We start from the raw sequence: 17,564 nt of genomic DNA on the forward strand, positions 1-17,564 counted from the left end.
AGAGAGAGAGAGAGAGAGAGAGAGAGAGAGAGAGAGCGACAAATGCACACGGTACCACGGTTCGGAGATCCCGAAGTACACATTAAAAAGAGAGAAAAAGAATACTCACCTCGTCAAGGGCCATGGAGAAAGCACCGGAGATCGCTAGTCCCTGACGATCTTTCAGGCCGCCTTTGATCGCCGTGAGGTATCCAATGGTAAGATTCTGCTGTTTCCTCGGTTGTATGGTACGTCCGAAACTGGACTTCGGGTACGTTTGTCTGGAGATCGCCTGCTGCCACTCGGCCCCGGGTAATCCTGGCGGTTCCGCCAGGCCCAGGACCAGAGGGCTGCTGGCCAGCAGCAGCAACACCAGCAGGGCCCGCGAGCTGCTGCTGCCTAACGGCCGCGAATGGAGCAGCAACGGTTGCGGTTGATCTTGCCGGTGCCGTCGGTTACGTTCCTGATGGAGTTCCTGGCGACGGGGAGGCCTGCGGCGGCTCGGCTGTACTGGCGGGCCGGGGCGCATGGCCGCCGCCGCCACCGGTCAGCACCGCCTCCCTCCCGTTCACCTGAAATTCACACCTTTTCGTTTGCTATTTTCCTCTGAAAATCACTGGTAATAAATCCTGATATACGAAGAGTCATTTACACGAAGTGGTAGGAAAATATTGCTTGTAGACTAACAAGGGAAGGCACGGGAGTGTCCCATACGATTTTGATGAAACTTCGTATGGTTGTTAAGCAGTCAAAAATAAGGGATACGTATTTTTTTTTATCGGCTGAGACGCGACTTTAAGGGGTGAAACCACCCTTCGAAGTTTCGACACGAAAGTACTATCTCGAAAACCAGAGGAGATACATGAAAACTTCTAATGGACGAGGTTTGCGGTTTTTTATGTAGAATAATGTGGTGCTAACAAATTGTTCAGAATATAATTTGTTTATAACAAAAAAATTTCGGATCGAAACTTCGAGGGGTGGTTTCACCCCTTAAAGTCGTGTCTCAGCCCATAAAAAAAAATATGTATCCCTTATTTTTGACTGCTTAACATGATATACGAAGTTTCATCAAAATCAGAGGGGGACACTTCCGTGCCTTCCCATGTAAGTTAGTTAATGCAATCACTACTATCACACACATATTGTCTATCATACGGCGCAAACTGCTTACAAATGACAAGTTACAGTAGTGGTCCAAATTTAACAAACTTTCCCCATCTCATATAAACCCGCGTAACTGACAGATTTCGTCGTATAGAGCGATATATCCTTCTCAGGTGATCGCGGTTGCCGATACAGAAATTAGACAAGCAGCAAAGTGACTATCGCTCCTCCAGCTTCGGTCATTATCTCGCTACATTTTTCGCGATTCCGGTATGTCGTACAAAGAGATATATACAAATGGTTGGTTCGCTTTCGAAGTACCGTTTCAGCCGCTATCTTCCTGGCTGAATGCACTTATCATCTGGCGGCACTTACACGCCTGAGTCATCGTGTGTGCCATCTGCGCGCGAGGCTAATAATAACTGATACCCCTGAAACGATACAAACGCTGGTCGACTGCAACACACACGCTGCGACGACTAGCTTCCCCATCGATCCAGATTTTCCGCGTGCAACAATTCCGCGCTGTGGATAACGTACTGGACTAACATTCTCCCATGATCGATCCATCTCTCTCTCTCTCTGTCTTTCGTTACCGTGGAATTTATCTCGAGCTAATCGTCGTAACCTTGCTACTGGATGCCGCGTTAAAAGTGAGTCAACAATATAGTTCGCGAAAGAATACGCGTCGTCTGTTTCAGCTATTATCTTCCCCGATCGGATATCAATGATTCTCCGGGAAATCTTACGTCAGACACTGGTCATCCCACCAGCCATCGCGAATCATTTCCCCACTTATATATTCGATCGAATTCATTTATCATTGACGAGCTCGAACGCGACCATTTCGATTTTACACGCGGAAAGGATTTTCAGGAAATATACTCACGGAGGCCGTCGTAAATCACCACACGATCGAGAGGTCTGATCTTCAACGAAGAACGTCACCAACCGGAAGAAACCGTAATATTGCTCTCGGACACAATGTGTACAGACGTTCAGTTGATCGAGATCGATCGCTCTGAAGCAGCTTGAGAACCGCTGGACCATGAAACGCGACGAGATTCTCACCGCCGTTATTAAATACGAGGGGAGAAGCGACGATGACAATAACAATCCCCGATGATAATTTCGCGACGACACGACGCATGGAAAAATAACACAGTCGTCTCACGACGGCTGAAACGATTCCGCGTTCTTAGGCCTCGTTGGAAACGACGCGGCGGCGGAGGAGGAACACACGTGGCCGGGGGGACACACCTGTCGCGATTACGTAACCAAGACCCGCGGAGACACCGTAGGCGACTGCTCCCCGTGTAGGCCAGCCTATAACGACCTCAGCGGACAATAAAGACGTCTCTCTTCGGCGTCGTGATGCATGGTGTGTCATTCACCAAACGTTCAACCAGCGGAACTTTCGACTACGTTTGCACGTTTCTAACGTGGATTTAATTATGGCTGTCGGTGAAAGTCCACCGATCACCAGGGGATTTATATTTGAGAAAGACGTGGGCCGACACGTCGACAGTTCTGTTATACCTGGACGAACGGAATAGTCGTAAGGTGACGATGAACCCTATCACCGGTCTCGTCCGTGTCGTTAAACGAGAAGCGTCGAGGTGTCGCGTGGCGCGACGTCTTGTCCTCTATTACGTGTCTTCGCATGGGATTTCATTCGAGCCGCGCGTGATTTATACGGACGCTCGATCCTGGAGACATTTAACGATGTTTACCGGTGAATTTTCGGCTTCCAGGATCTTCCATCGGGCTCGTGGATATTCCGTGAATGGTCGACGAACGAGAACGACGACGACGACTGGGAATTCCTTTCGTCAATGTTTGCCCCATGTTGGAGTGTCGACTGTCTGCGGGCCCGCCCGAATACGCTTGATCTTCCGAATGATCTCTCTTTAGAGTCGAAAATTTAGATTGTTTTTTTACGGATAGAATATGGCGGTTCGTATGGAAAATAGTATCACCAAATGTATCCGGATTAGTTGCCAATATGATCGACGATGATAATGCCCGCACGATGTATCCAGAGAGATGATTGTCGACGATGTTACGAATTTCTCACGAACGAGCGTACACGCGGATTTTTGTTCGCAAGATGTTGCTACTTAGAGATCCAATTAACGCGACTCGACGGCGAGAAATGAGGATCCTCGGTGTCACGTGTTCGAAGCGTGCTTCATCAATAAAAAGAAAGAAAAAAAAAACTTGCCGAATTTCTAATGAAACACGACGAACCTCGGGCGTGCTGCTCATCCGAGGAGATTAATATTAATCAACCGGAGTGTTTCGGTCGCCTCGAAATATATATACATTAACGGTGAACAGTACAGGACCAGAGTTCATGATCGATGGAACAATAACTCATGTACATTCTGTTAGGATAAAATAAAAGTCGCGGAATCAGTACATATACAAATCATTTCCTATCAGTTTTAACCAATTATTTTCATTAAGTCTTCGTAGAACAATAGTTTTTTCTTTCTTTAATTATCAGATCTGGTCCCATTTAAATCGACCCTCTTGAATATCTACGAAACTGTTAACGACATTAAAAAATGTTTCACACAAAAATTAAATGGTATCAGAGGACACATTCTCGGATATCATTAACTCTTTTCTATATGAACACGTAGAGGTCATATAAAGGTCAACTTTGCATTAATTCGCCATAACTAACTTAGTACTTCATATAGGGAATAACGAGAAGCATCAAGTAGTGCTTTAAAAAATATACCATTCCATTTAAAAAAGCAATGTTGATCTTTATATGACCTCTACGCGTTCACACGGAGAAAAGTTACTCACATCAGAAAGCGTGGCCCCTGATGCCATTTAACTTTTGCCTGAAACATTTTTTAATATCGTTGAGAATTTCCGAGATATTCGAGTGGGTCGATTTAAATGGGACATCCATATTCTTGCCGACTCACGGCCAGAGACTTCTCTCTCGATCGTTCTCATTCATCGCAGTTTCCCTCTGTCGTGCGAAGAAAATTGTATCGACTCAATGCACACATGTTCACGAGTAGTGTACACACAAGATGTGCTCGAAGCGCGTATCGTAGTCGTGTCGTTAAACGAGAGTGGGTACAGGGTTTTGTAATCAGTGTCACGCCTATATTTGAGGGCAAAGATCGCATTTCTCGAATCGGGTTAGACCAGTACCTAATCCAAACGATACTAAAACGGCACGAAACGACCGGCGCCTTGGATGTTAATAACATCGCGAATGAAGTTTCAGGTTAGCCGTAACAAGTTCTTAAATTCTAAATATGTACGTATTCACGTTCGAGTGTTTACTCGTTAAATATCCGAACTAGCGCAGCTATCATTGGAAGCTGGTCTATCCACGAATAGCCTAAAATTTTCTGTGACGCGGGTGATGTTTTCCCAGACAAATCTGTTTTCACTCGCGCGTGCTACATTTCCGACGAGCGAGCCGTAAAAGCAAACAAGACCTCTTTAACGCGGGTCTGATACGTAAAGCAAATTCGACCCGATAACAAACGCTAAGAATAGCGACGGTTTATTGAGTCCATACGTATACATACATTCTTTTGTCAATGTCGTTTACGTTGATCACGTCTGATAAATCATTATCTCCACCCTATGCAAGCTGTGTCGCACAAATGCTCGATGAAAAATCTTAAAACCGTCTCCAGGATGCCCGTTGATAATTAATTTAGAAACGTTCGGTCGTATCTCGTCGTTAACAATATACAATTCTTCTTCAACACTTTCTTTCATCAAAGACAATATCCACAATTTTCTTCTTCGACACTTTCTTGTATCAACGACAATATCCAAGATTTTCTTATGCGACATTTTCTTTCATCAAAGACAATATCCAAGACTTTCTTCTTCGACGGTTTCTTTTATCAAAGACAGTATGCAAGACTTTCTTCTTCAACACTTTCTTTTATCAAAGATAGTATGCAAGATTTTCTTCTTCAACACTTTCTTTCGTCGAAGACAATATCCAAGACTTTCTTCTTTGACACTTTCTTTCATCAAAGACAATAACAAAGATTTTCTTCCCGACACTTTCTTCGAACTCTACGCTCCAGTTCGCCGAGCATCGGACAACCACCGATTAGAAATCAGCCGTGTCCACCACGTCGGTGTTGTTGGAAGCGTGAATCGAAGGAACAGGTCGACACATTTCAGTCAACGTCTTCTTCACGATGCCAAACAAAACGACTTCGTGGACAAGGAGGAAAGCCCAGTAAAGTCCCCCCCACCCAGCTGTGTAACACACATTCGTGATATACCCACCGGCCCGATGTAGGATATATCGCTGATGGAATCTTGGAATTGGCAAACTGGTCCCTGCTCTCTAGCGCATTTCCACTGCCTTTTTCGCCGCCGAGCGAGCTGATCTCGCCGCGAGTGTGCACGACCGACCGGAATCTCGAGGCAGGAAGTCAAATCAGCGAGTGGTCGGTGGCATGCGTCAGACGTGCGTTTACGCAACCCAGGGTCAACACTCGTGGTGCATATCGTTTAGATAAACACCGATAATTCGACTCTCCGACTGGAATTCGCAGTTTTTACGCTGCTATCGATGCCCCTCTTGCTTGTCGTTGCACTCGAGTCGACGACGATTTATTCGATCCTTCTTTTTCTGATCGTCGTGCTGGCGAACGATGCTACCGAAGATGTAACAGATGCGATTTTAACAACTCTTATACATACATAGAAATCATTTTAATTCACCCTGTTTTCAAAGAATGGTCCCTTTTGCAACACACGTGAATCTCAAGTCGCAAAAAAAAAATACAGAACGGATGATGGTTTATAGAGTGATACCGATTCGATTAGAGAGAGGAACCGCTCGAATCGTTTCAAGCTATACATCAGTTTGTTTTCCGCACGTGATACGTGTAATACGGGTACTAACGCGCCTCGTTTCTACAGTATATCGTGTTACAAGGGGTAATTGAAGAACGATATGCGTATATCTATATGTAGTACACGATGTGCACGCGTGGGCATTGTCATTATCGCAGGCTACACAGTACATTAGAGTGTTTCTTGCCGATATAATATATCACATTACTACTGTAAACGTTCAGGGGTGTGGCTCCGTTGGTCACCACAGGATACCTCGATACTATAACGCGATCGTATATATGGATCCATTTACAATACACCGGCTGCGTGTACTAATTTCGAATTACTTCTTAACCGTGGGTTCTCGTTCGAACAGTAATCGAACGCCCGGCTGCGATCGTGATATCGATTTAATTATAAATAAAGTCACGGTAGACTAGGTTCGCCTGTGGTATACCATTCGGTGGTCATTCCTGTCGGAATGGATAGGTTAGAAGTTCTGCAGGTCTCGAATGATAACTGCGTCGCTGACAATGTTACCAGACCGATTTATCCTTAAATTTGAAATGTTAGAATGATATTTAAAGATCAGATTCACTTACATCGTTGACCGTTTGCCTTGCAACATTGCATCAGACACGTGATAACGATTTCAAACTGAATGCAGTGAACATGTATATTATTCGTTTTCTTTGAGTTGAAATACTGTTTCACTGGTATTAACATTTAAGGTTCAGAATAAATGTAACACTTCCCATAAGAATAGAATTCCTTTTGTATCTGGGAAAATATAAAAGATAAATAAATTCTTGAGAGTAAAGTCGTAAAAGAGATCGTATGGCAAGGGGTTGACCCACTGACGGCCGTAAGCGTATCAAGTACGCCGTATGGTTTATCTGACTTGATTATTTCATCTCAGTTCTATACAACTGACCCATAGGTTACTCAAGAAATATCATAATTTGACTTGATCGAGTTAAAATTTCTCGTCGATACATTCGGAAGTAACCTCTATTTATAACTGTTTCATCGAGACACGGCGATATAACTATGCGAAAAGTTCGAAACCCGTGGTCGACAGTGGGTTAATTATATATCTGTAACACACCGCGATCGAACATAATCCCAATTAAATTGCAACGATGCCAGAGAAAGTATGCTTCAGTTTCTGGTCACGAGAAAACAGGTCTTCGGCGCACGGCTTTACTTTCCCACGAAATTACTTTTATTGTTCCGCGAGCGTGCATCGGCACCGTAACCGTCGAAACGACTCCACGCGTGGCCGTCACCTCGGTCGCGCTCGTACATCTATAATACGCATACAAGCTTGCGGGCAGGTGTAAATTGCAGGAATCTCGCAACATTGCCACGGTGCTCGTCGGTTTAATTAGTGCTTTCCGAGCACCATGAATATTAATACCGCGGCGCGTTAGCGTCCTTTCGTCGCCGACAGTAATTGACGACTTTCCTCCGTGCGCGCGTTAATTTTGTCTCCTGCGTCGCCTCAATATCCGACCACCGCGTAGAATTGCAAGTTGAAGGGTATGCACGTGGGGAAGCTCGGAAACCGTTTCATTTCATCGATCATCGTTCGATTTCTGGTCGCGACCACGCCGAACGATCAGCGTTCGACCGATACTCGATCGCGATAAAACAAGTGACACGGTCCTCTTGATCGAACAAGAGCATTAATAGTCACGGTTTTACGTAAGCCGGGTATAAATCAGAAAAAGAAGGCCCGACGATCGTGTAAAGTGGGCCCTCTCTCGCGTACGGAGACAGATTCGGTGAAATAAAAAGAGTCTCCCTGCAGTCTGTTAGATTACTCGTTCTCCTCTTGCCCCAACCCCTCTACCGATTAATTATGCAACCGCGAACGATGAAAAAAGACCGAGTGACACCGAGGATACGGCAATGAATCACACGGAGATCGCGACAGAAATTAATCGTCCGTGCGTGTGTCACGGCGAGGAACGAGCAACGATCTGAAAACGGTAACGAGCTTCTCGGTATTGTGCCGCGGCGATCCCAGGCCCGTATCGATCCCTCGATCATCGCGGCGGGTGTACACCAATGCGACGAAACACACAAACGATCCGCGGGGCCGCGAACGAGGGTCCTGGCGAAACGCCACGCTTGCGTTCCGGCGGACTGATGAAAAGGTGTGCTATGCAAATCCCCGAGGTATTCGCATTGTTTCCAACTCGGGGGGCAGGCGAGTTACAATTCCTCGATTCGAGCCACGAGAAACGTCTGGGTGTCGCGCAATTATGTGCAAATGCGGCGAGCAGAGCTATGCCCCCCCCCCTGTGGACGTTTTTCCAACGTGAAATTACGACCGAACCGGATCACGGAAAGGATAAATGGAATTACAAGGCTGTTCCCTGCACGGTTATTTGTCGAATCTCCGTAGAAAAACACTACGTCGTACGGTGCAGTCCAGAATCAAAATTCAGCAGGTCGTGAGGGCTCATTTGGTTCGAGTCATCGAATATTTTGTTAAATTGAATTTACGTGGAAGTAGATGAATGACAAGTACTTTAGCAATTTTAGGGTTCCCTTCGATGATATCGTCATTCAATGACAATGTTCTCAACGTCCTCACGAAAGTATGATATTCTTTTTCTATTTTTAATTAATTGATGTTCCATGATTAACCCTTGTGTGGGCAACCAAAATGTTCACAGTGCAATCGGAGTACCCCAAACATCCTATTCCGACAGATTAGATAAACATAGATACTTTTGGTTTCATTCTATTCCGAAACTATTAGTTTTCCATTCCTATAATATAACAAAGAGCTGTTTTAAACAAGACCATACAAAATTGTGAAAGGAAATATAGAAACGGGTACCCGATTGTCCACGCAAGAGTTAATAATAAGTTGAACATGAGTTTTTTTTTGGAAAATAGAAGAAATTCATTTTCGACCATTCGAGCTATTAAATATTTGTTCTGGACCACTGTGCATCAACACTATTTCATACTAGATTTTCCTGTTGCGATCCATCGATTAATAAATTGTAAAAGTATGAAAGAATAAGGCAATAATAACGCGAACCGCGCGGTGCCTTACGTGGATTTCCGTGGCTCGGTTCTTCTTTTTCTTTCCCGGTTCGATTTAATCACGAAGCCAGTCTAAAAATACACGACTGGCGTTATTTTTACGAGCACGGTGACTCCGCGAAAATGTCGCCGCGATATCGCGGCGTTGCTTCGCCGGTCGATTTGAATAAACGAGCGACGACACGTCGTCCCGGAACAGTTTTCAACGCGGAAAAAGTTTGCATTAAATACCTCCCACCACCACTCCACAGCAAACAGGTTTGATAAGGGACAACGACGACACGTTACGGAACATCGTGCACGCACGCGTGATCGCGAAATAATGGTGATAAATCGCAAGGTTTACGGCAAGCCGCCGCACAGTGATACGGAACGTCGATTTTGGAGTTCAGACGCTTAATTTGAGTTTAAAATGGGAATTTTAAAACCAAACTTGGCAAGCATGTATTTAACCCCTTGCCGCCTGCAGTCTCCCTGAGTACATTGTTATCGATATTTTAAAATTGGCCATATGAAAATTAATTGAAATTAACGCTGCGTCGAATCACCCAGCTCATTACATATATCCAAGTGTCAACAAAATCCGAAATGTTAGTACAGAGTTTCTGATTTCACGTGAAATACTCCATACTAAATACAACCGTTCAACGGTTAGCAACGTCTTAGCAACTAGATTTCGGACGGTGAACGCCAGTCGCGAGGAACATCAAGAGGGATCGTTTTAGAAATCGGTGTGCGCTCCCTGAATCGGTACCCCCGTAACAATATCCGTTTGTTTCCGGGACAAGTGACGCGCGGCGGAGCTCTGGCGCCGCTCCAGAATCTCCAACAAGATCGGCAACTGCGATAAACACTGCGATTAAAATCGTTTTCCTGCTGCGTCCAAATATACGATTCCGAAGTAAGCTCTCTGTTTGTTGCCACTATCCGCGAAGATGGTAGGAAGTTTCTTAATTTCGCGTTGAACACAGAGAATGAACTTCTTGCTATTCCAGGACACCGAAACAGCTTACGTCTAACACGCTAATGATGAAAGTTAAACAGTCGGACAGGACACGCAAAGACAGAATGCTAACTTCTTTCTTCGAAACACTACGAAGTCCTGGAATGTTCCGAACGCCGAAAACTTAGGATGATAAAAAAATCTGCGTCTTAATTCTTAACAACACTGCGGGTTACTTTTTGAAACGGTAATTGTTAACAAGAAAAAAGGGACTTAAAATTGGACTGTTTCAATGAAAGACCGTAAGGAGATTTCAGAGCAATCGTTAACGAGCAACAGGTGACGTGGACTAAATATCGCACAGTTTCGGGAAATCCCGTAAACTGAAATATCAATAATTCGCAAATAACTTTTGCTGCCTGATTCGATGTACTTACTACTTCTGCAACTGCCGTACAGACCTAGGCAGCGACCGCATCCGTCGGTGTGGCTCAAGGCTTCAATTTACGACTTCGCTGTATCGGTTTTATATACCCCATCCCTGAACAAACCACGCGAGAGACGTACGAAATTACGAGAATTGATCCACGTGTACCCGGAGAAATAGACTTATAATCAACTATATACCGGGAAACCGATTCGATGAATTCTAATCCACCTGTTCCAGTGTCCAATCAACCGCTCCGATTTCCATAATTTAAAGGCAATATTTAACGCTCAAACAGAGAGAGTACCGTACTCGGCGAAAACAAGCCTCCGCGGGTGTTGTAAATCTTACGTTACTAACTTCTGTATGTTATCTCGACTGGGGCCGTCAGTTCGCTCGGGGAAACGTCGTAAAAGCGAAAACGACGTGAGAGAGGATCCAGGCCGGCAGATGGAAATCAGCAAAAGCGCGAACTGCTTGCCCCCCACCCCCTCCGAATGGCGGCCGGTTGTCCGTAAACAATTTGCGTTGCCCGCGGAAATTTGTTGGCCAGACGCCATTCTGATCTCTGGTCAACCTACGTGTGTGTGTTTATTTAATGTCCCATCGGGATAACGCGATTCGCCTAGCTACGCGCGACGACCCACTTGCAAGACGCGCGACGGAGGATGTTCCGCGCGGACGAATCGGCCTGGCACCGCTCCAAAGCTGTTGTAATTCCCTTGAATCAACGGGGGCCCCCGTGGAATGATTCTCTCTCGCCGTCTGTCTGGGCGGACTAACGACGTTTATGTACCCGCGTATAACGGCCGTTCTGTTATTACGCGCGCGAGCGCACCGCCAACGAAAGCAAAACCCGGAGAGGAGTGTCCTCGTTGATAAGATACACGGACGGACGGGCGAGATGCCTTTCGCGTGCTTGTTTCTCGATGCCGATAGACGGCCGCGACGCGGTTTCCGGGTTCCGTAGATACGTGAAAAAACGTTTCTTTCAACGATGACGCACACTGCCAGATATACAGGGTGTCCCACGTAACGTGTCCACCGTAAATATCTCACTTGCTTTTTATTATTTAAATCTGCTGCATTACATTTGTGGATTTTTCGTACCGAAGTTTACATGAAGATCATTGGATTGCTCTTGACGCAACTATATTACACCAGGTCGATAAAAATATGTAGTCCCATTTTTAAAAAACATCAGTGACTTTGAAATTTCGAAACATATGATCTTGAGAAAAATTTTTGCTCATCATAGTCATTTTTTTGTATCTTCAGAAACGAGATATTGAAGGTGCTCACGTTAAGTGGGACACCCTGTATATGTATATTGTATAGTATATATCGACCATTGTCTCGTGACGAATATATATATAATTAAAGATCCGGAGTGGACTGCGACCGTGACGCGCGGTTGGTCGCGGACCGAATAGTTTTTCCGTGATTAATTGCCGCGGCTGATATCATCGTAGACCGCGTGTCGGACGGATCAGATATAAACCGCCCGTGGGGTATGATTGACAGCGGCGCGCCTGATAGCGAGGCCACCACTTGGAATATGGATTCCACGGACAGTCGGAAAAATCATCACTGGAGAGACTGTCGATAGGTTGGTAGGTGGAGGTTCTACAATAAGACGTGATCTGAACATGATGTAGGGTACGAAGACTGTCCAACAACAACAATTGCACCTTGCGATGTATGCATGGCTGACAACGTTCTGTTTTCGCGATATACAGTAAATCCTCGATGAGTATTCGAAGGCTTCTCGACACTGACAAGGAGAGATCCTCAGATGTACCGCTGACTTTTTCACCCCTTGTCTTATAACATCGAGTCATACCCATGATGGCAATTTTAAATTGCATTTAATAAACATTCATATAATTCATTTTCTTTAGGTCAAAGTGAAATACTGTTTCGATGGTATTAACATTTAAGATTCAGAGTAAACATTACACTTGCAATAAGAATAGAATTCTTTTTGTATCTGGGAAATTATTAACGATAAAGTAATTCTTGAGAGTGCAGTGGTCAAACAAATGGTAAGGCAAGGGGTTAATGAGACTTAGCGCAGGGGTAGAGCTTGGAATTCTGAAACCAATTGAAAACAATGACAATGACCATTCTGAAAACAATGACATTTATTTCAACCACATCGATGTTTCACTGTGTACGCCTGGATGCCCACATATATCCATATAGTTTTCCAGAAAATAGACGTTGGAGATTGTTTCGGTCGCGGAGAGATCGCGCGCATGTATCCAGCCTGAACAAGTGAAAGCGCGCTCCGGGGTTCGCGAAAAAGTTTATCGAGAGTGAAATTAACGCAAGAGGCGTGGCTGCCCCCGTGTGTACTTACTGTGATAAAAGAGATCTCGATCGCCTATATTCTCGGGGAATATTCATCTTTTCGTGAAAATTCCACGGTGCGTATTCCGTTCGAGAACTCCTCCCTGGTTCGAACGCACGAAAGTACAGACATATCTGAATCGGGACCAATCTAAGAATCGAATCAAAAGAAATTCAACTCGAGGCTCGGGGATTTTTTTTATCGTCGATAACGAGCCACGGAACTTCTCGTGTTGTCGAATAATGGGAGTTAGACCGAGGCACGCTCGCGAGCATTCAACAGGGCCCGCAATTTTCCCCGTCGATTCCGTATCGGGGCTAGATCCAATGCCGTTTTCACCGCCGCCGTCCGATTTTTTTCACCCCGGGGATCTCTAACTACTGTTTCACGGCACAGTGTATCGCGTTACCCCGGATCGGTGTGTAACTTTATAACACGACCGGGACTATTTTCCCTACCTCGAGAGACGTAGACCGCAATGTTATTACTACTGAGGCGGGAGAGCAAACACACACGCGATTCCGACGGTTCTCCTCGCGGGCTACGAACACGACGTATTTCCATCGTGGTACGGAGGTACGTAGAAAATCGGTGGCCAAGTCGCGAGCACGCGATTTACTGTAGAAATCGATTCACGAACCGGAGAGTTTCACTAAGTACGGTAGACATTCGTTTATTGGATCTTTCGCGGTTATAAAGAGCCAAATATCCAGGAATTATGGAATACAGACTCCTGTCGATTATCGTCCCGAACTCGGGTCCGCTCCTGGACAATAATCTTAGAGGGAGAAAATTGTTTCAGACCCTCCCAAATTCGTCTTTTATCCGAAGCCTGAGCCTCGGCAACAAAAGCGGAGGGACAACAAAAGTATACGCTTGACAGATTCCACGCCTTCCTCCTCCCAGTAGTGGGCATAATACCTGGACAATAATCGTGTAGAACAAGCCAGACGTTATAAAATTTTTCGTAATATTTAATATTGCAGTATAACACTGCTCTATTAATAAAACGCATACATTTTCAACGATTTATGACTTTAAAAACAAAATAAAGCGTGTCTGGCTACGTACAGCCTTTTTCACTGTGACAGTCGATGTGCTAATATTTTTGCCCCTCCCTCTGATTGATAACCTGGCTACGCTTATGCGCGAGACATCGCGTAATTGGAAGCTGACGTTTCTATAAATTCACGTTCTCTGATATCGTTACGATTCCATCGGGTTAACACGCCTTACCCGCTGGCTCGCAATTATTACCTTGGAAACCTACTAATCTCGCGAGCCGCATCCGCGAAGATCCGAGCGCGTTTCTACACGAGAATCAGAATGGGGATGACTCGGAAAGCTTCAGCTGGTAGTTAACAACCGTGTATTAAACCTCGAAACTGATGTTTCTATGCTCTGAATAATAGAGAAATTAAGATACATGAATAGTAAATCGTTGCTGAGTTCGTTGTAGATTAATTTTCAAAGGACCAGTAAGTGAATCTATCGGATTGACAAAAATACTTATTTAATAAATAAGTAGGATCTCGATACCTGGAGAATTTGGGCAATTTAAAAAGATTACCGTCTATTAAACACTTCACTTGGTCCTTGTGAATCTCCTATGGCCTGGCCAGACCAAGTTACATATACCTTGAAGGAAAAAATCCCCTGGACGAAATTTTGCAAACCACTTTCGACACTCGTATCGTTCGATAACATCCTACCTGCACAGAACTTTTTATAGCTTCGCGTCGCAGTTTTGCCTTTTTTAAAAAAAATCGAACAGCAATATATACTGAAAATACTCCATATGGATGTCCATCATTAGTTACACAAAAATTATAAAACACACCCGATCTTCAAACCTTTTTTGATTAACATGTACGTACAGTGTTAAATGTTAACTATCAGTAACCATGTACTTTCAAGGTACGAATTAAAGTTAGCTGGGTTTCAAAACGCCCGAATACTATCGCTAAAAACCGCAAGCTACATTTCGACCAACCCGATAAAACGATTCTGCCTAAGCTGCTTCGAAATCGGTAGCCCGTTTCGTCTGTACAACCCTGTAGAGCGAACGGTGATTCAACTGCTTCTTCTTTTAACCATGAATGGTATTGCATTGTTCCACGCTACCGTACAATGCATACGCCCGAACACCCGCGCGCAAGCCAACACGCGGCATAGGCCAGAATTCTGCAGAAGTGGCTGTCTATGTGTCTCTTTTACTGCGCACAATGTTCGTGACTGGTTTTATCGCCGGCGGGCCCTTCGTACCTCGCCACAACGACGTTACACACACATATACATATATACAATATATATATATACACACATAGGGTCATTTGTGGCCGTACTCCAACCGAGAGATGCACGTTTTATGCGCGCGTGCGTCGGCTTTTGTGTGTCCTCGGCAACGATCATTTCGCGGGCCACAAATCACCGAAGCCAGTTACCCTAAATTTTGGTCTGGCCGCACGGAATTGCGCAATCGCCCATGCCAACGACTGCTCGAATCGACATAACGTGCCTAACATTCTGCCGTTCTTTTTTTCCTTTTCGACACACGTTCCGCGCCACGTGAGTCTGGCACAGGTGACACCGACGATACATTTATAACGAGGCGAAACATGAAAGGAAAAACCCGACATGTTCCTGGGAAACGGAGATTGTAAAGAATTCAATGACACCGACAGCTTTACGAGCTTCCCGTATCGACTACATACTATGACGAGTAGATACACCTGACAGGTCGATACGAGTCATTTGGATTTTACAAATGATACGTACAGGGCACTGAACGGCAAGATTGAAGCTCGGTAGATTTCTATTTTTTTTTCCAGGGGGAGGGGGTAATCTCTGCAGATACTCGAGCGATTGAATCAGCGATCGGTTAAGTATTCCAGTCACACGACGAACACACAGCGATCGTACCTCTCTGTTTAAGCTTCGCCGACGGTCTGACCATGACCGTCAAGAACTACTGACACACCACGCGATCATATTGAATCCACGCACACGGCCGTCGATGACTACTACAGTTCCAAGGTACGCTATATGATTTCCACTGAATTTTTTAAAGAAAAACTATTGAACTTATCAATTTGAATAATACATGTATTAAAAACAATGTATTTTTTAAAAGTTACAGTTCGTTTGTGAGAGCGTCTTAACGAAATTTCCTTTCCATGGCGGCCATAGTCTAGACTCTTGTGGTTGTGTGAAATAAAAAAAAACAAATATTTTCTTAATTTGTATGTGTGTGGCTATAACCCGTACCATAATGATTTAAAAAATTTGAGAAATACAAAAATGGCGCCTTCCCAAACAAAAGGTTTACTTTATTTGCATAAAAATGGCTGGTTTTTTAGCCTACAAATTTGTAATTTTTAATGTATCGAAAAACTCGTGCTACGGGCTAGAATGACACATCTGATGGACGGATATACCAAGTTTGAATTAAATCGGACAATTAGTTTTTAAATTATCATGGCCGTCGATTAAGAAAAAGTAGCTGCGAGAAAAACGCGATCAAAGTTTCAAGTACTGTTTCATAGCATAAAAAGAGCAGTGTTTCATACTTACAGCTAATCACCTATTCCTCAAAAAATTGTTGCAAATTGCAAAAAAGAAAAATCCGAAACCGTCACACTAGCATAGTCCCTTAAAGCACGTCAAAGAGTCTCGAGGCGGAGACAGAGAGAGAGAAAAAGAGAGTGAAAGAGATCGCGAGAACGGGCGGTGTTTGCGGTTCCATGGCGGACGTGGACCGAGATAACGCGTGAAAATAGTACACCAGCGAACGATAACACGCATTTAGAACATATCTGGCAGCAGCCCGTCGTTCCTCGCGAGGCGAGATATTAAATCGCGGCGAGCATTCTATAATTGCATCGAACAACGGCCTAACACCCCGTTCGTCGACGTTGCCGCGACTGTAAAGATTGTACGTACACAGGAGGGAAAACGGGAGGCTCGTATAGAGGGACGTGTTTATACCGTCGTGGGTACATGTTACCGGCGATAGAACCGACGCGTTTAATCGGCGTCGCGCCGAGGTCGTTTACACGCGTGCACGTTGTCCCAGCAATCGATCGTTCGACAGTTGTCTAAATCTTCTCAAGTAACGAAAATCTTAACTATCCGTACGAGAGACACGGCAGAAATCCCGGTCCGTACCAAAAACTAGAAATCGTAGATCTACAAGCAAAGCTCCGTCGAATCATAAATTCTTCAGGAAAGAAGAGGAAGCGTAAAATAGTCGACACTGCGGTACAACCCTCGGGTGATCCCTTTTCACCACCCTTTCCTACTTTTACTTTCCTGTCCACCACCACTCTCTATCGATTTCCTTGCTCCCTCGAGAATTTCCAACATATTTCGTAAGCAAATATAATTCACCGCAAACCAACCATATTTGATTCTCCACCTGAAATTTCAATCTCTCTTAGCTATTCGACGAGAAAATCAAAAATACTACTTGTAAACGTCAATGGAAGATATAAGTTGTTCTCTGTGCAATTGTAACTACAATAACTACAATATTCAAGTCGAATATCATCCTTTCAACTGGCACACTCGACATTAAATTCGCAAAACAATGACATTGTGATCCTTACCTAAGCAACATGGCAGAGTAACCTCACGGAGAAGATTGTCGATGCTTGAACGCTATATCGCGAGCATGCCGCTGCCAATCGGTGCTCTTCGCGGTTTCAGCTTGAACTTCTAACGGCCACCTGGAAAGAGAACATTCAATGGGCGACACGTTTGTATCGGTTCTTGGACGTAATTACACCTCCAGGTGCATCATCTCTGGGATGAGAAGGAACCGTTAGATTGCTTCTAAATCG

The 17,564-nt window shown here is 44.6% G+C and overlaps 1 protein-coding gene across 1 annotated transcript in view; it reads right to left on the bottom strand.

Annotated features, from left to right (window-relative positions):
* LOC107187907 (guanylate cyclase 32E-like) overlaps positions 1-17,564 on the bottom strand; it is a 71,090-nt gene that overhangs the window by 43,729 nt on the left and 9,797 nt on the right. Inside the window, exons 2-3 of the mRNA XM_015576104.1 lie at positions 17,331-17,450; positions 110-551 (exon numbers count right to left, since the gene is read on the bottom strand). Of these exons, the coding sequence (XP_015431590.1) occupies positions 110-508 (399 nt within the window). The 5' untranslated portion in view covers positions 509-551; positions 17,331-17,450. The remainder of the gene's footprint in view (positions 1-109; positions 552-17,330; positions 17,451-17,564) is intronic.

This window comes from Dufourea novaeangliae, unplaced genomic scaffold (genome assembly GCF_001272555.1).
Source record: "Dufourea novaeangliae isolate 0120121106 unplaced genomic scaffold, ASM127255v1 scaffold112, whole genome shotgun sequence".
NCBI classification, from domain to species: domain Eukaryota; kingdom Metazoa; phylum Arthropoda; class Insecta; order Hymenoptera; family Halictidae; genus Dufourea; species Dufourea novaeangliae.